This window comes from Gymnoscopelus braueri (genome assembly GCF_963280865.1).
Source record: "Gymnoscopelus braueri genome assembly, chromosome: 13".
Taxonomy (NCBI): Eukaryota; Metazoa; Chordata; class Actinopteri; order Myctophiformes; family Myctophidae; genus Gymnoscopelus; species Gymnoscopelus braueri.
This window is the reverse complement of record NC_137615.1, coordinates 5,154,721-5,174,489: the sequence shown is the minus strand read 5'-3', so window position 1 is coordinate 5,174,489 and position 19,769 is coordinate 5,154,721. Positions and strand designations below refer to the sequence as shown.

The window sequence follows — 19,769 nt, the reverse complement described above, 5'->3', positions numbered from 1 at the left end:
ACTACAATTATTTGAAAACTTTAGTTACTTTGCAGATATACATTATTATATTATAAAACATACATTAACCACTTCAGCTCTATATTATACCTAATCTATTTGAAAATAGCCGATCTACAAGCTCACAACACGTCGCATCGCTATTTTCAAACATTTTAGTACTTTTACTTTTGGTACTTTAAGTACATTTTGATACCAATACTTTCGTTCTTTTACTCAAGTACATTTTTATTTCTGGTCTTTTACTTGTAACAGAGTGCTTTTACATTGCAGTATTGATACTTTTACTTAAGTAAAACATTTGAGTACTTTTTCCACCACTGCACATGTGTCACCTCTGTCACTTCTGTCACATCTGTCACATGCAGACTGACTGACTAAAATGTGTTTTTAAACAGGTCTTTGATCTATACCACAGTCACATAGTTGTTATAAACCACACTCAGTCACACTGCTGCCAGTGGGGTTTGTGGAACAGGACTTAAAATGAGATTCAAGTTCAAGTTCCTACAAGCCCTGCCTTCCAGTCCGTGTCCTCAGTGCACCTTCCAAAAGAATGTACTGTACACACCTAGAATCTATCTCACACAGGCTTCTGTGATCTGAATGTACATTATTATACAGTACACATAACACACACACACATACAGTACACACACACACACACACACACACACACACACACACACACACACACACACACACACACACACACACACACACACACACACACACACACACACACACACACACACACACACACACACACACACACGCCCCAGGTGTATTAAACACACCGAGCCGGGCGGGGTGCCAGATATCCTCATGTGACCCTGTGTCCTCATCTAGTTCCTCACCTTCCTTAACCTTAGGAGGGTTTTTTTGTTTCCTTTTTCTTCTCCTCATTATGTTTATCATTATGGAATGAACCCCTCCCACTTTCTCTCCACCCCCCCTTTCCTCCTCCCATCCCTGTTCTAGCTTCACTTTCATATTTGACTTCTCTCTCTCTTTCTCTCTCTCTCTCTCTCTCTCTCTCTCTCTCTCTCTTCTACACTGTGTTGTGTTGGGGGCGGGGCGTCCCCTCTGTTGTTCTGTGGTCATGTGACTCATCAGCTGATGAGGGTTATAGGGGATGAAACGATCCCGGCAGATCAGGAGCTGCCCATAGACAGCTGGCTTATCACCCAAGGAATGGTGAGGACCCCGACATACTCAGCCCCCCCGCAACCCCACCCCCCCTGCGTCAGTCCACCACGGTCTCATGGACCTCTTCTCCCTTATTGTCGCCCCTTTCTCTCTCACATCATCCATAACAACAACCTGACGCATCCCTCCATCCATGCTCCATGACTGTTGAACTTGGAACCCGCGCTGCAGCACCAACAGACAGCAGACAGGGACCGTGAGGGCTTTAGTCAGAAGAAGACACTCTAGTGCAGTGGTTTGTCAAACGAGTCAAAATCTCAAGGTTAGAGCCATATTACTACTGATGTAGTACATTAAAATAATCATAACCTTTTGTATACTGTAGTGTTATACGCTGAAGAAGGCTTGACGCTGAAACGCGTCCGTGTATGCCGGTGCCTTATTACTAATTAAAAAGTACCAGAAAGACTTGGCGCTGGCTATTATTTTTTTATTTATATTATTATATTTATGTTTTTTTATTCCTGAACTAGACTCACGGCCCATCGTTTGGCAACCACTGCACTAGTGTGTGTGTCTCTTTCTGTTCTGTGACTTGGCCCCATGACGATATTTTTCTACCTAAAGAGACGTGGATGTTTTAATGACTCCACCTCCCCTCTACTGCTGTTGGTTCTCCCATTCATTCATCCATCCCCGTAAATCTCTCCATCCATTCCTCTCCACCATGGACAGAGTGACAAGCGTGAGCCCGTTGTGTGCGGCGGGCTTCCATTCAGTCAAACGTAACTCTTGTAACAAGTCACACACTAATATCTATGGAGGGGTGCTGCTGATACTCCAGCTACACAGCAAGTTTTAAACGTTTAAACATAATGTCGTGCAGCGCTTAAACGTAGTGATAACTTACCTTCCAAACAGTAAAACATACTGTCGCTGTTGAACGGACTCTGCACGTTTGGAGACTTCTGTGTGGCCATGAGTATCTTTGTTATTTATCCTCTTCTCCATCACGCTAACAGCCAGTAGTGAAAAACTAGAGTTAAATAATTGACTAGATGTGTTGTTTTTGTGCGACTAGCCCCGGCGGCCTTCGAGTCCTAACAGGTTGTAGTGAATTAATCAACTAACAGATGCACCATCTCAAGTAATATACTTTTTTTTTTGTGTTAACTTTTGAACATAGAAAACATAAGTATGTCGGGCGGTCTGGGATGAACTTTTAAACTGTATATCGACGACACAGTGACTCCTTCCGTTCCCCTTCACACAGCCTCTGTTGTTTCTTTCTTCTTGTTCTCCTGGGTGACTTTGAAACTCCTGTGACCTGCCTTACACTTCCTGACCTGCCTTACTTCCTGACCTGCCTTACTTCCGATGTGCTTCTAAAACTGCGGCAGAGACTGTGCTCTCATGGGGAAACTCCCAGCAGCGGTGCTTGTTATATTATATCAAACAGGGCCTTTATTCAGGAAGAGGCTTCTGTTCTCTCAATAGCACTTTGATGTGTGGTCAGCATCACCTGAGTGTGTGTGGCCCGTGATTTGTTTTGTTCCACCGGCAGACAAAAGCACTCTGCATGACCTCTCTGTCCTGGTCAACAGAAAGCATGCAGCTAACTTTGACTGTTGTTTATTCACCGTAAATGAACTGAATGAACCCGGAATGAATAACACTTTAAATAAAGGTCGGGTCTATAATGCATTAATAATCACATTCATAATGCATCATAGTGCACTTATAAGGCTTGTGAAGTATTTGTGTGCTGGTCATAATAAGAAATGTACCCTCAGTGGAACAGCATATTGTATTATAAATGTATTTATAATACATCAAAGACCTGACCTTTTAAGTAAAGTGTTACCATGAACCCTTTGGTACTCCATATTTTAAAAAGAGTATCTTTTTAATTGGCAAACAAGGCCACGTGAAAACCCTCGTTGAAAACGACTATTATTTGGCATCAATTTAAGTTTTCACTTAAAGGCACAATAAAGGAATAATTGTATTATTTATTAGGAACAAGTCATTATCCCCATAATATCAGTCGGTTGTGCGACAGTGTTGCACGACAGTAATAGCAAGTTGCAGATTTGCTAGGCCTTACTGCTTGTTGAATAATACCTGGAGATACAGTTGAGAACAACATGCATGAACAGAGACAGTCAATTTACAATTTTGGCACTTAGCAGACACTCTTAATCCAGATAAACACATGGTAATACATCAAATGCATAGAGACAGTGTAGTGCCTCAGTAATCTAGGATCATAGGTAAACCAAGAACCTAGCATCAGGCTAAACTATATATAATTTTTTTTTAAAAACACTCTTTGACTTTGAAAACCGCATGACAACGGTGACTGAACATCCTGAGCCCCCCGTGTGACCTCTAGTCTGTAGCCACTGGTTCTCCCAGCCGACCCCCCACCCCCACCCACCTAGCTCATATACACAGTCACACACACATATATCTCCATCCATTCTGACATGACCGCCTCATCATCACAGTCACTGCATGCCATGCAGCGATGTTCGCGTGTGCTCCGTGTGTGCATGTGTGTGCGTGTGCGTGTGTGTGTGTGTGTGTGTGTGTGTGTGTCTGTGTGTGTGTGTGTGTGTGTGTGTGTGTGTGTGTGTGTGTGTACTTGTATTACTATATTTGTGGGGGCCAATTGTCCCCACAAATCTACTAGAATTTGAGATACAGATTAGGAAAATATTCTGGTTAGGATTTGACATTTAGAGGTTAGGTTTAGGGGGTTGGGCTTGGAGTTATGCCTAATTTATACCTTATAAAGTAGTTGTGTGCTGGTGTCGGGAAAATTGCCGATTTGCTATTTTCACAACATTAAAAAATGGCATTCATAAAACCCGCCGTCATAAAATGTCCGCACAAGTATAGCAATACAAACCTGTGTGTGTGTGTGTGTGTGTGTGTGTGTGTGTGTGTGTGTGTGTGTGTGTGTGTGTGTGTGTGTGTGTGTGTGTGTGTGTGTGTGTGTGTGTGTGTGTGTGTGTGTGTGTGTGTGTGTGTGTGTGTGAGAGAGTGTGTTTGCCCTGGTCCTCAAGGGTCCCTGTGTTTTTCAACTTCTCCCTCGCCAATCAATCTCCCAATCATGTTCAAGCCATTTGCTAATTAGCTAACGATGTGGGATGATTAGCAGCGTCGGCGGGCGAGTGACATTGGCCAGCAGCTGCTGAAGCCACGTCGATGCCACAGGCCTTAATGAGCAACAACACACGACCTGGGAACCAGTGGTGGAAAAAGTACTCAAATGTTTTACTTAAGTAAAAGTATCAATACTGCACTGTAGAAGTACTCTGTTACAAGTAAAAGTCCGGAATTCTAAATTTACTTGTGTAAAAGTACAGAAGTATTGGCATCAAAATGTACTTAAAGTACCAAAAGTAAAAGTACAAAAATGTTTGAAAATAGCCTATCTACAAGCTAACAACGCGTCGCAAAGCGACGCGTTGTGAGCTTGTAGATCTGCTATTTTCAAATAGCCTAGGTATAAAATAGGGCTTAAGTGGTTAATGTATGTTTCGTAATATCATAATTTATATATGAAAAGTAACTAGTAACTAAAGTTTTCAAGTAATTGTAGTGGAGTAAAAGTACAATAAAAATACCTCAAAATTGTACTAAGTACAGTACAGCTGAGCAGATCCACCGAACGAGACGGAAAGCTTGTGCGCGCAGGGGCTCGTGGTGGGAAGGGAGCGTGTGTCTGTCTGCTTATCGCGTTAGTGTGTGTGTTTGTATGTGTGTGTGTGTGTGTGTGTGTGTGTGTGTACTAGGGCTGGGCGATATCGAAAAGAATCTAATGTCACAGAGTAGTACCTCAATATTGATATTGTGACTATATCAATTGCCTTTAAAAAAATCACAACGTTTCCAAAAATTGCAGATATACAAGCTCACAACGCAGTGTAGATATGCTATTTTCGCAAATGTTATGATATAAGGCCTAAGGGATTAAAACCAGGAAAAGACAACACCTATGCCAGGTCACAATATTACGAAATACAAAATCCCAAACGATATCTAGTCTCATATCATGATATCGATTTAATATTGATTTAATATTGATATATTTCCCAGCCCTAGTTTGTGTGTGTGCGTGTGCGTGTGCGTGTGCGTGTGCGTGTGTGTGTGTGTGTGTGTGTGTGTGTACATGTGCGGCGTGCGTGCACATGTGCGTGCACATGTGCGTGCGTGCGCGCGCATGTGTGTACATGTGCGTGTGTGCGTGCGTGTGTGTGTTTGTGTGTGTGTGTGTGTGTGTGTGTGTGTGGGCACAGCAAAGTGTTTTCTTTTTGCCTTTTGCTTGTTCTGATTGCTTTGCTTTCTCTGATTCTCTTTGGTTTTCTTGTTTGTCATCCTCCTCTTTCTGAGCTTCTGGTGATTATTGTTTTTATGTTGTTGTTGTTTGTTTGTTGTTTTTTTGGATGGCGGGTTTGGGTGTGGTTCTGTTGTGTGTGTGTGTGTGTGTGTGTGTGTGTGTGTGTGTGCGTGTGGCTTTGCGGTGGTCCCCTGGTGTTCCATGCTCCATAGATCCCAGTATTGCAGTCCTCTGTCATGGATGACATAGAGGAGTGGCTCTGTACTGATGTGGTGAGAATTCTTTACCTTGATTTAACTTGATTTATAACTTTACCTTCTCTCTCTCTCTCTCTCTCTCTCTCTCTCTCTCTCTCTCTCTCTCTCTCTCTCTCTCTCTCAGGGATGCACAATATTTTGACAGATTACTGTACTTGCCTAGTCAAATCCACTGATATCAATACCAATATTCCAATACAAGCTTACCTTAGCTCCGTTACACACTAACTGATTCAACCTTTGCGCAAAATTCCTTCTCAGTTCAAGGAAGCGCTATTTGGAACAATCTGCCCTCTGATACAAGAGGGTGTCCAACCTTAATGTTTTAAGGTCAATCTAAAGAAATGGATCATGGACAATCAGACTTGTGAACATTTTTAAATAGGCTAAAACGTAGGTTTCTCTAGTGTTCTTGGGTGTCCTTATGTTTTAGGTCAAAACCATGTTGCTTGTTTTCTGTATGGGGACTGTGGATGGAAATGAGCATTCTCGCTAAATCTGGTGTATTTACACTACATTTTATACTGTATGTAATGTTCATTAATATGCACTGTTCCGTCCAAATAAACGTATAAATAAATAAATAAATAAATAAATAAATAAATAAATAAATAAATAAATAAATAAATAAATAAATACATTCTGGGTGCAGATGCAGACATAAAAAAAATGTATTAGGCCTACTGATGCACATATTAGTTCAATAACTTTTATTTTTACTTTACATTTTTCAACTTGTTTGCTTTTATGAAAGATTTCCCCACAAAACACTGATTGAATTTGCAGCCTTCAATCATCACAAAATGACTTTTTTTTTTCAACCATTAAATTATTATAAAATGAAATATAGGCAAAAAAAATCAGAATAATTTGTCGAATACCGAATTTACCGATGTTGCCTTTTAAAGTATACGATACGGCATGATGAACGACTTATCATGCATCCCTACCTCTCTCTCTCTCTCTCTCTCTCTCACCTTCTTCTTCTTCTTCTCTTTGGGGTTTTTGTTTGTTTGTGTTCCTTTAACACCACATTGTCATCCCTACCCAATCCTCTCATAAATAACTGGATAGATTCTCCTTATAGTTTCCCCATAAAGTTTACCATCTCTGTCTTCTTATCTAATCTCCTTCCACCAATCAACTCACCATGATAACAGTGTGCAGTGTGTGTGTGTGTGTGTGTGATGTTTAGAACACGTATACTTACAGCATAGCGCTAACAAACAGTCTAGCAGGGCTAATAGGAATGACGTGGACATTCATTTATTGTGCATGCTAATAGTCAGGGGATATTAGCAGAAAGATTTGCAATCTTGGAATAAATTCCTTACCAAAAAAAATCTTCACCAATGTGTTTGTAAAGGTGTCTAGTAACACATCTCACAAAGACTGAAATTCAGTTTCCCTAGGAGAATTTTTGACAGCTGCTGAAAGTTGGGGTACCCACCATTTCCCTGCATTTCCATGCAGGGCAAAAAAAAAAATCAAATTTTAATTCTGTTTTAAGTAGCATGTGAGGGGTCAAACTAGGGTGTTTTTATGATTCTGAATCCATTGCAAGCATTTGTTTTGCACCAAAACCACTCCTTGGGCTAAAAACAGCCCAATCTCAATGGGCTTTTTACACAAAAAGTATACCTGGACAAGGATGCCTATGGACGTTTTTAGCCCAAGGAGTGGTTTTGGTGCAAAACAAATGCTTGCAATGGATTCAGAATCATAAAAACACCCTAGTTTGACCCCTCACATGCTACTTAAAACAGAATTAAAATTAGATTTTTTTTGCCCTGCATGGAAATGCAGGGAAATGGTGGGTACCCCAACTTTCAGCAGCTGTCAAAAATTCTCCTAGGGAAACTGAATTTCAGTCTTTGTGAGATGTGTTACTAGACACCTTTACAAACACATTGGTGAAGATTTTTTTTGGTAAGGAATTTATTCCAAGATTGGAAATCTTTCTGCTAATATCCCCTGACTATAAGAGGTGGTTGATGTGCAGATAGCACAGAGGGAGGAGGGCCTCCTGTTGTGTGTGAACCTGTGGGTGTGATGTGATGTGATGTGTTGGACAGATGCATGTGATGTGATGTGTTGGACAGATGCATGTTCGGGTCGACAGATCTGTCGGCAGTGACTTTATAAATGTCTTTATAAATGTGTTTTGTGGGTAATTAACAGGTGCTTGAGTTATGTAAGGAATGTGAAACACAATGTCGTCGCTGTCTGACGGACAGAAACCTCTCATCTCCATATTCTAACTTTTTGTTTTGTTTTTTGTAAATGAATTCCCTACTTGATCATATTACAGCGTCACACAAAAGTAGCAGATCCACAAGCTTTATTTTTTATTATTATAATTGTTTTTAATAGTAGCCAATTATTGCTTCTGGGGGGTCCCTGGAACAAAATATTGTCAGATGGGGGTCGGCGGCCACATAATGTACAATTTTTGGACATGGAAAGGTTTGAGCACCATATATGTTGCATATATAGCAACATAAGTTTTTCAGAAAACTGTTAGGATTTAGAAGACGTTTGTAGAATAATCGCCCAGAAGCTAAAGATTTGAGTAAAAAAAAAATACATATCCAAAGATTTGCATACATTTTGCACGATAAAAAAAATAAAATAGCAGATCTACAAGCTCATAGCGCGGCACTCGGTGCCGCGCTATGAGCTTGTAGATCTGCTATTTTTGAATAGCCAAAGTATAAAAAATAGCCTCTAAAATAGCCTCTATAAAATGTGTTAAATACTTCTTTTTTTATTTTTATTTTTTTATTTTAGTAGCCAATTTTTTTTTTCCTCTTTTTCTCCCCAATGTAGTCGTTATGCCACACATGTCTGTGTCGTCACTGCTGTCGTATCCTACTGACTCACCTGTCAGTGAGGAGCCCCCACCAGGAGGACTCCCACCCTCCTCCTCCCCGCCCGGCTTCCCTCCCCCGAACACGGGCCAATAGACCATATTCACACGGCGGCCATATTGGAATTTAACTCTCTCAGTGCCACGCCCCGACATATCCCGAGTTTTTCCCGAGTACCCTCAGTGCCAGCACGAGAAATCCCGAGTTTTTACTTTTGACTGTGGTCGCGCTATTCTGTATATTTTTCATGATCACTTTCGCTTCCTGACTACATCAGACTCACCCGGAGCCGGATGTAAAAAAAAAAATTCATTTCCGGGTCACGTTGTTTTTCTCCGGTGATTTTCGGCCAGAATAGGGAAAGTCACGTTTTTTTCACACGGTATAAAAAGCGAACGGAGAGGTCCACGTCTACTCTCTTTGGTCTGGGTGACGATCAGTCACCGTAGTCGTGTATCGCATCGTAATTTAGCCCGATCAACGATTGTCAAAATGTCAACATCCGGTTAGGACCGGATATGACGTGAGCCTGTTTGGGAGGGGGTGAGTGAGCCAGCGAGGTCATCAATGTGTCGATTTGTTGCTCTCTACTGGTAGAACTGTATTATGGGTTTAAAACCCCAATCAGATCATTTATTTGAATGAAAAATTACAAAATTTAAAAATTAAAAAAAACGCAAATTCCTGGCAGTTTGGGAGTACTTTATGAAAATACTCTTGGCACTGAAAGAGTTAACATTGAAAGTGCCGCCACCCGGGGTGGCTACTTTCATTGACTTCATAGAAACATGGCCGCCGTGTGAATATGGTCTATTGTGTTCGCATAGACGCTCGACAAAGCCGGATGCACCACGGTGGATTCGAACCCACAACCTTCGTGGTGGTGGGCAGTGACTTTTACCACTGCGCCACCCGAGCGGCACGTTTTGAGCTTGTAGATCTGCTACTTTTGCTATATTTGAATTTGAATCCTGAGAATGAACAGATTTGGACATATGAGGTTTCCACTGGACAGAGACGATACATATTGCATGTTATTCACTCACAGTGGTGACTCCTAAACGCGAGCCAATCAGAGGGTACGTATAATCTCTCTTAAGGCGCAACTCCTTCCATTGACAGCCCTGTTCGTGAGAGAGAAAATGATTATGATTGCATTTTAACGACAATAAATATACTCTGCATAATATCGCCTGTTTTTTTTATTGCTCATACACAGGATGAGTGATGTAATAGGGACGTTCCCCCTCAATACAACTTCACGTATACACCTGGTGATAATGAGCACATGCAGGCAGTGTTGATTTCGTCGACTAAAACTATGACGAAAAATGCTCGTCGACTACCTTTTTTCACTGACGAAAACTAAATAAAAACTGAATAAAAACTAAGCTATGATGACTAAAACTAAGACTAAATATATTGAAAATTTTGTCAACGAATAAAAACTAGACTAAAATGTTAGTGAGGGATCTAGTGGAGAAGAGATCGGGTGTTGTGCTCACAAGTTCACAACGTGTCGCGCTGCGACGTGTTGTGACCTTGTAGATCTGCTATTTTCAGCATGCAACCAAGTGTAAAATCAGCCATTATGACGCCATCAAGGCACCGCCAAAATACATTTTAGTCGACTAAATCAACTGTAGATTTAGTCTACTATAATCTTATGATATTTAGTCGACTAAAACTAGACAAAAACTAAAACATTTCGGATGACTAAAACTAAATGGAATTTTGTTCAAAAGACTATGACTAAAACTAAGTAAAGATTTGTTGTCAAAATCAACACTGCATGCAGGTAACGCAGGTGCAAAACACAGCGAAAGAATGTGAACTCTTAGAATTCGTCACTCTTAGAATTCGTTTCTTGACAAAGTTTCTCACGACAAACTCCTGTCAATTGAAGGAAATTGCGCCTAATTGGAGTCAGGTTATAGCGCTCCCTTGTGGTTAAGGTGACTCCACGCTAACTGAACCGTTTGAGAATCAGCCTGACCACTTGTTCTGTGTTCTTTTTGTCTCAATAGAAAGGTGACGGCGCTGAGGAAGGGGTGACCAGTGAAGGTATGGTGGAACCATTGTAGTTTTAATCTCCTGCCACTGGGGAGTTTCACTTCAGACACTTGTGCGGTCATTTTCACGTATACTTGTGAAAGATTTTTTTTGTGCACCCCAGACAGTTTTTAAGTTGCTTGATTCAAAATTTAGTTATTTGATATCAGACATGCCCCACTCCTGTTCTGGTGAATGATGGTGTCCATCTAATGAATGGGGAACCCTTCTTTTTCCGAATAGTCATTTCAGGCAGGACTCCTTGATACAACATTACATTACAGAAAATATTATATAGAAAGTATTAACTCTTTCAGTGCCAAGAGTATTTTCATAAAGTACTCCCAAACTGCCAGGAATTTGCGTTTTTTTTAATTTTTAAATTTTGTAATTTTTCATTCAAATAAATGATCTGATTGGGGTTTTAAACCCATAATACAGTTCTACCAGTAGAGAGCAACAAATCGACACATTGATGATCTCGCTGGCTCACTCGCCCCCTCCCAAACAGGCTTACGTCATATCCGGTCAGAACCGGATGTTGACATTTTCGATAATCGTTGATCGGGCTAAATTACGATGCGATACACGACTACGATGACTGATCGTCACCCAGACCAAAGAGAGTAGACGTGGACCTCTCCGTTCGCTTTTTATACCGTGTGAAAAACCGTGACTTTCCCTATTCTGGCCGAAAATCACCGGAGAAAAACAACGTGACCCGGAAATGAATTTTTTTTTTTACATCCGGCTCCGGGTGAGTCTGATGTAGTCAGGAAGCGAAAGTGATCATGAAAAATATACAGAATAGCGCGACCACAGTCAAAAGTAAAAACTCGGGATTTCTCGTGCTGGCACTGAGGGTACTCGGGAAAAACTCGGGATATGTCGGGCGTGGCACTGAGAGAGTTAACACAATGAAATAATTAATTGAAAAAAATAAATGTCAGAAATGTGTGAGGTGCACACAAAAGCCAGAGTAGACATGAAAATGACCGAAAAAAGGTAAAATTGTGTACATTTTTGGGAGGTTTTACTCATGTTCTGGTCTTTTTGGTTGATGCTGCTGGCTAACCCTAACCTTCCAACTCGACAAGTAAATTTTTTTGTATCTCTCCCAGAGTTCGATAAGTTCCTGGAGGAGCGAGTGAAGGTGGTGGAAGGTTCGCTACCGTCTCCCCCCGGAGGAGGAGGAGGGAACCCCGGCGGTCCCGCCGTGGTCGGCGCCCCTCGCCGGAGCTCCTCCCACAAGAAGCCTGAACGGACGGAGGACACCCTCTTTGCCTTGTAAAAATAAAAGACACTTCCCCCCCAGGGGACCCGTCTCTCTCGTTCGGGTCCCCTGGGGGACTTAATTACAGCCCCATTCCATTGCTGCCCAGCAGGGGGCGGGGGGGGGGCGGGGTGTAGCGAGCGACTGCATTCACCTCCTCGCCATCCTTTCGCCAGTGTTGCCCAACCCAGCCGACGCAGACGAGGTCCCACATGCTTGCTGTCACCGTTGCAGCATCGCATCGCCGCTTTCTATCCCACGTGTTGATCTGCTCCAGCTGTGGAGAGAGCTCGTTAGCTCGTTAGCTCGTTAGCTCGTTAGCTCGTTAAGCCGTACTGAATGTCAACATAGACGCTCCACCGGAGGAAGAGGACCTAAAAACCAGCTGAATGTTGGTTAAAGCTGCAATCCATAACTTTTCACGAATAAAACGTCTACAAAATGTCTTCTAAATCCTAACGGGTTTTCTGAAAAAACGTACGTTGCTAAATATCAGTGGTGCTCAAACCTTTGAACTAATATTTTGTTCCAGGGACCCCCCCAGAAGCAAAAGATTTGAGTAAAAAAATTTCGCTTAAAAAAAAAAGTATATATTCAAAGATTTGCACACATTTTCACGATTTTTCAAAAAATAGCAGATCTACAAGCTCACAGCGCGGCACTCTGTGCCGCGCTGTGAGCTTGTATATCTGCTATTTTTGATATGGTGGGTCGTGAGGATACGGCAAGGGCCCCCAAATAATTGGCAAAACACTTGATGATGATATAACATCTAAAAATATTTTTTTCTTCAAAACCTTGAAAAATGTGTTCTCACGAAGGAGAAAAAAAAGCTCAATTCACCCTCTCTGCCCAAACTGGCTTTCCGGTAGTAATTTTGGCGCTTGGTCCAGGCAGGACTGGGACATAAACGTTATGGACTGCAGCTTTAAAGAACTAAACTTGCGGTGGCACTGTTAATGCATTGCTGAGGTGACATAATGTTGAGGTATATTATACTGTGTTCATTTTTACTACGTTTAGCTAATCGCTATTTTATGCATCTATTATTTCTAATGGTTTGTACTGTACTAAGTACTAGCGCTGTCATGTCTTATAGTCCATCCATGGGAACTTCATTCTTTTTTCTACAAAATATTCCAGTTTGAGATTTATTTTTAAAGCAGATAAATTAATACTGAGATGCGTCTGGAAGCGGAAGCGTTTATTTACTTTGCGTGTTGCCAGAGTGACTAACGTTAACACGCTAACTTTGATGTTGCCGTCCCCCAAATATAATAGCTACTTCATTAGCTTTGAAACTTTCATAACTGAAATAGTACTCTGCTTAATCAAAAGGAAAAACTAAACAAAGCCACTTGTTGGTACTCACTGTTGACACTTCGCGTTATTTAAGCAAAGTGAGTTTTGGGTCTATAAAATTGTTTCAAAAGTTGCAGACAAACAGACGTAATCACTTAAGCCCTATGTATTTAACTGTATGATGAATAGGGAACATAGCTCGATCTGCAAGTTTTTCTTTTATTTCTCTCGACAAATTCCGCTTATAATGACACGCCCAAAATACCGACGCCAGGTTTTATAAGTGGTTAAATAATCGCACACTTCTCAGCCATTTCAAAGAATGTTACGTCGTCCTTAATGACCAATCATCACTTAACGATGTCACGTCTTGACATATTGAATCAAGCTCAGAGTTGAGAGACGTTATCATCCGGCTCATTTTCCGTCCCAAGCCGAGCGGACGTTGTTTGTGCACTTTGAAAAGAAAAGGAGAAGAGACAGATCTTGTGTATATTAATTAATCCTTTTGTGTTTACAAGATGGCTACTATTTTTATAGGGAAACGGGGAACTCTTAAGACTGAACTTGACTTTGCACATTCAGTAGCTTTTCTAACTCGTGGACTCCAGCCCTCTTCTTCTTCTTCTCGATACAAAGCACACTTTTTAGAAGTGGACACACACACACAGACCTCCTGTTAATTAAACCAATAATCACAACATAAAAAATAAAAGTAATATAAATCATGAATTATATGAAAGGAATATGGCACCGCAATCTACAAGCCAAGTACGGTATAATGCATAGTCGACTGAATGAAAACACTTACCCTACGCTACAAGCATACATTAACCACTTGAGTCCCCCAGGGCTCTCTACTAGGCCCCCTTCTGTTTTCCCTCTACACTATATCTTCGCTGAAAATAGCTGATCCACAAGCTCACAACGCGTCGTGTTTTCCGACAAGTTGTGAGCTTGTAGATCGGCTATTTTCGCCGAACCTTTTGCCCCCAGATATAGGACGCTATAGGGTTCAAGTGTTAACACCCTACTGTAAAAGATGTATTCATATTATATAAATGTTATTTATACTATATACCTCAACAAATATGTGAATATGTCATGTCTATCGAGTAAAAAAAAACAACAACTTGTATTAGTACATAATGTTTGTTTGATTTTGAATCCCTGATTGTACATTAATTTTGTACTTGGTTCTGGGTGAAACCGGCCCTGAGAAGAAGCATGACTATTGAAGTATGAAGGTCTGATTTTTTGAAAAGACACATTCCTGACCGTTCGATAGAAACGGAACATATTTCTGTTCATTCTGATGGATCATGTCCTTGTGCTGGAGGAGCTTTTTACCCTCCTCTGCGGGCTGAGCGATTGATTTGCACCAAAGCATCTGTAAGTGGAATTTAAAAGTGCTTAAGGTCACGCTTGGAGGCCAAACGCTGTTCTGTTGACATTCCATCCCTTTGCCAACGTTGGTTTATTCATATAGTTTGCGTTGGCACTCGAAGGTGTTCTATTTCATCCCCCGTTTCAACCGCCAGAGGTTTTGTTTTTTGTTGTTCCCTTAAAGGGCCATACCAGTCTGATTTGGACCTGGAGCCATTAGCAGAGATTGTCCTTTAGTCTTCAAAATATGTTGTGTACATATACTGGACCTGTAGGTTACACTGCCGTGTATTACTTTAGTAGATTTGTAAACGTCCCTCACTCACTGCCATTCATGTTGAAACAGTGTGTAAGTACAGGTAATTCACCCTTTTGACAGTCACTACGCTGTTTATTTTTTAGCTAATATTACTGTACTACTTAAATAGAAGCCATTCTAATTAATGCATCGATATCAACACATCTTTCCAGATGTATTGACAAGAAGAAAAAGTGCTGAAATTTTGGCTTTTAACGATACAGTGAGTTTTCGCTGACATTTAGATATATTCCGTAATTTTCATTGAATAATATGGACAAAACATAAGCAAACATTATATCTCAAATTGTGGAGGTTTATGTTAACTATTTGGCGATGGACAATGACATGTAACACTGGTATGGTCCTTTGGTTTAAGGACCTGAAGCGTGTCAGCAAGAACTGTCTCGAAAACCGCCATCATGTATTGGAGTCACTCATTACCTTATCAATTAACAGTATATGCTTCCCACCTGGGAGGGAATATTCTTCATTGGTCATATTAGTTTATATAATAGCTACAGAGTGACATTTTAAAACAAAACATGATTTGCCTTTAGCATAATAATGACTAAATGTATTTTAGGATAATCAAGTAAATTGAATTAACCTGAGCTTTAACTTTGCTTTAGTTTTGCACTGTTCTTATTGGAGTAAAAGTGTAGCTCTTATTATGGTGTTAACGGGCAATTACAATAAATAAATATAACATCAAAGTCTTTACAATCAAACATGCTGTGGTGTCCACTTTACAAAGCTCCTGCCAACGCAACGCAATGGGCAATGCTTTAACGGCTTAAGAGTGTGTGTGTGTGTGTGTGTGTGAGTGTGTGAGTGTGTGAGTGTGTGAGTGTGTGAGTGAGTGAGTGAGTGTGTGTGTGTGTGTGTGTGTGTGTGTGAGTGAGTGAGTGGGTAAAAGAGAGAGAGAGAGAGAGAGAGCGAGAGAAGCCCAGTCCACACCAATGCAACGTAACATAAAGTTGCAACTCGCCTCTGTCAGCTAAAAACCTGTCCAAAACTGTTACTGTTATATGTCCCCGTCTAGAGCAGTGTTTTTCAACCCTTTGTTTTCATGCCAAGGACCCCTAAATTGATATACATTTGGCCGCGGACCCCCATCTGAAAATGTTTTGTGCCAGGGACCCCCAGAAGCAAAGATTTGAGTTAAAAATGTTCTTTAAAAAATATATATATATTCAAAGATCTGCCCACATTTTCAAGTGTTTTCAAAAATAGCAGATCTACAAGCTCATTGCACAGCACTCGGTGCCACGCTATGAGCTTGTATATCTGCTATTTTTGGAATAGCCAAAGCTAAGTGGTTAAAATGATTGTGACGCTATGTTAACTAATTTATCTGGGGACCCCCTGGTGGTCCCTGGACCACTGGTTGAGAGCCCCTGGTCTAGAGGAAAGTACAGTTACTTTTAAAAAGAAAATAGCAAAAGTAGCAGATCTACAAGCTCAAGTGACGCTGTAGTATGATCAAGTATAGGGCATTAATTTCAAACACAAGAAGTTATGTAGATATGGAGATCAGAGCTTTCTGCCCGACAGCAACGATTACTGCAACCACTTGCAACAGAATCCCCCAAACCGCACCGACCTGGCTCAACAGCTCAATTCAGTGGTTGAAAAAGTACTCAAAATGTTTACCCAAGTAAAAGTATCAATACTGGAATGTAGAAATACTCTGTTACAAGTATCCGGAATTCAAAATTTACTTGGGTAAAAGTACAAAAGTGTTGGTATCAAAATGTACTTAAAGTACCAAAAGTAGAAAGTACTCATAATGCAAAATGTCCCATTTCACAATTTTTCAAATTTATAAAATGTATAACGATGCGACGCATTGTGAGCTTGTAGATCTGCTATTTTCAAATGGACGAAATGGAGTGGTTAATGTATGTTTTGTAATGATAATCGAAATCTACAAAGTAACTAGTAACTAACGTTTTCAAATTTGTGGAGTAGAAGTACAATATATGCCTCTGAGATGTAGTGGAGTAGAAGTAATAGTACTGAAAATAGGAAATACTCCAGTTAAGTAAAAAATACCTCAAAAATTGTATTTAAGTACAGTACTTGAGTAAATGTACTTAGTTACTTTACACCACTGGGGTCAATTCAGAGTTCAGACCGTTGCTGCAACTGGTTAGAAGTTGCAACGAGTTGCGTTGCGAATCATTGGTGTGTTAAGTGGCCTTTAAAAGGATCCCTGGCTAATAAGATAAATATGCCTCAATACATTATAATTGCCCTCTAACAGCTAAAATTACAAATTTAAAACATCCTAAATATTGTAAATAGTAACCCTTTAGTAATAAATAGTTCATCTTTTACTCAAGACGGACAATTAATGCCCGTCGCAAGTTTATGATGTCATGTGTCCATGTGTGGTGCAGCCGTATGGAATGTATGTGCTAATAAAAAGTATTTAGAATATTGTTTTGATGTTCATATTAAACTTATGGAAGTATTACGTTGTTTTTTTATTAAGATATGCTAATAACATTGCATAGGGCTGGACCACACATGCACAAATGACATCATCAACATGCGACGGGCGTTGTCCCCCCCTTGAGTAAAAGATGGAACTATTTATAGAATAAATACAATATTTAAGGTGTTTTTGATTCTTAATTTTAGTTATGGAGGGCAATGCGAATGTATTAAGGCGTATTTGGCTCCTTTGGGATCCCTTTTAAGTATTATTGTGTTAACTTGCTTTCATGAAGCTTACAGTGCAAGTCCAGACTGCAACATGTATTCCTCTTATCAAACTGTACGGCTCCAACACCGTTACTGAATGTCTTTGGAGGTCCATGATGAAGGTTTAACTAGTGGTGGAAGAAGTACTGAGATGTTGTACTTAAGACCTGAGGCCACGTTAGAAGGCCATTCTAAAAATGTTTGTTTGCTTAAAAAATATATATATTCAAAGATTTGCACACATTTTCACGATTTTTCAAAAAATAGCAGATCTACAAGCTCATAGCGCGGCACTCGGTGCCGCGCTATGAGCTTGTATATCTGCTATTTTTGAATAGCCAAAGAAATCTAAAAATGACACAGATGCGTTCCCGGTCTTAATGAATTAAGTCAAAGTAGCAGTACCAAAAGTAAAAGCACTAATAATTTAGCAGAATGTCCCGTTTTCACAAGATTTGTCAAAACGTTGTATGAATTTTGTCGAAATCTTTAGAGAATAGCCGATCTGCAAGCTCACAGCGTGTTGCCTCACGCAGCGTAGTGAGCTTGTAGATTGGCCATAATACAAATATTTTCGAATAGAAATACGGCTTAATTGGTTGTACAGTCAATCTACAAAGTAACTTGTAACCAAATGTCCAAATAATTATAGTGGAGTAACAAGTCCAATGTTTGCCTCTGAAGATGTACTGTAGAGGAATAGAAGTATAAAGTATTGGGTAAATGGACATGCTCAAGTATAGTAAAAGTACCTGCATTTTACTCAAGTGCAGTACTCGAATAATTGTACTTAGTTATTTGCACCACTGCTAAAACGTACGGTATAATAATTGTATGGATCTGGTTTTTAAAGGTATGTGTTAGTGTGGGAGTCATTGTGTCTGGTTGTTCTATCTATGCTGACATTATTACATAAAGTACAGTTCAGATGTCTTATTGTTTTGACCTACTGTCTGCACGTCTGTTAACTGCCCAATAAAACACTAGCAACGTGTGACCTCTAACCCCCAGTGCTGTCTGTGGTTCTTTTACAATCAATGTTAACCACTGGTGTCACCGGTGTTGATTTTGACAGCAAATTTTGATTAGTTTTAGTCTTTTCAATAAAATTCCATTCAGTTTTAGTCATCTGAAATGTTTTAGTTTTTGTCTAGTTTTAGTCGACTAATATAAGGTTATAGTCGACTAAATCTACAGTTGATTTAGTCGACTAAAATGTATGTTGGCGGTGTCTTGATGGCGTCGTAATGGCTGATTTTACACTTGGTTGCATGCTGAAAATAGCAGATCTACAAGCTCGTAGTCGACAAACTAGACAAGTGCATTTGTCTTATATGTAACACCAGCACCGCTATTCCAAAGCCCCCTCAGGTACATTTTCTACGTATTTTCAGCAATGGGATATATATATTTTTTGATTGTGGTAGATCTTGTTGAGCTGGTCATTTTAAAAAGCAGTTCTCAAGTCTAAAAAGTGTGGGCACCCCCTGGTGTAGTGGTTCTGTTCTGGTTCCCATGACCTTCTCTGGTTCAGGGCCCACATGAAATTCTTGGAATGGTTCAACAGCCCACCCACTCTGACCACACCCACTCTGACCACACCCACTCTGACCACTCTACTATAAGTACAGAACAATATCACACTGCACTCTATGCACTGTATGCACTGTATGCACTGTATGCACTGTATGCACACATGCTGCTGATGCAACGCTGGCCGCATGTTTCACTGTAGTGGCTGTTGATTGTCTGATGTATTATCTCTGTCTCTATGTCTCTGTCTGTCTGTCTGTCTCTCTCTCTCTCTCTCTCTCTCTCTCTCTCTCTCTCTCTCTCTCTCTCTCACCGTCCTCCCACACGAGGGCACGACCTGTAGAACTGGACTGTTGTTAAATGCCCATTCTATTCTATAGCGCCCGCCATCAGGGCATAGAGAATGTTCTCAGCCCCTCCAGTCAGTGTTCAGTCTGTTTTTTATTACAGAGATGACAGTGAAACCTCCTAAATACAGGCAGGTTTAGGTGCCTGCCTGTAGCCTATTTAGGTGTTTTCAACTGTTTGTTTTGGTACACAGGGATGTTTTTTGGGGGAAACCAAAACAAACAGCGAAAACACCAAAAAT

The 19,769-nt window shown here is 40.5% G+C and overlaps 1 protein-coding gene across 4 annotated transcripts in view; it reads left to right on the top strand.

Annotated features, from left to right (window-relative positions):
• tom1l2a (target of myb1 like 2 membrane trafficking protein a) overlaps positions 1–15,468 on the top strand; it is a 78,865-nt gene extending 63,397 nt beyond the window's left edge. The window contains exons 13-16 of one of the 4 annotated variants that reach the window (XM_080445920.1): positions 1,117–1,197; positions 5,710–5,769; positions 10,652–10,688; positions 11,798–15,468. In XM_080445920.1, coding sequence (XP_080302046.1) covers positions 1,117–1,197; positions 5,710–5,769; positions 10,652–10,688; positions 11,798–11,967 — 348 coding nt within the window. In that variant the 3' untranslated portion in view covers positions 11,968–15,468. Of the gene's footprint in view, positions 1–981; positions 1,042–1,116; positions 1,198–5,709; positions 5,770–10,651; positions 10,689–11,797 lie in introns of those variants that run through there. The other 3 variants (XM_080445921.1, XM_080445922.1, XM_080445923.1) reach the window with 3 other exon arrangements.
• Positions 15,469–19,769: the final 4,301 nt, after the last annotated feature.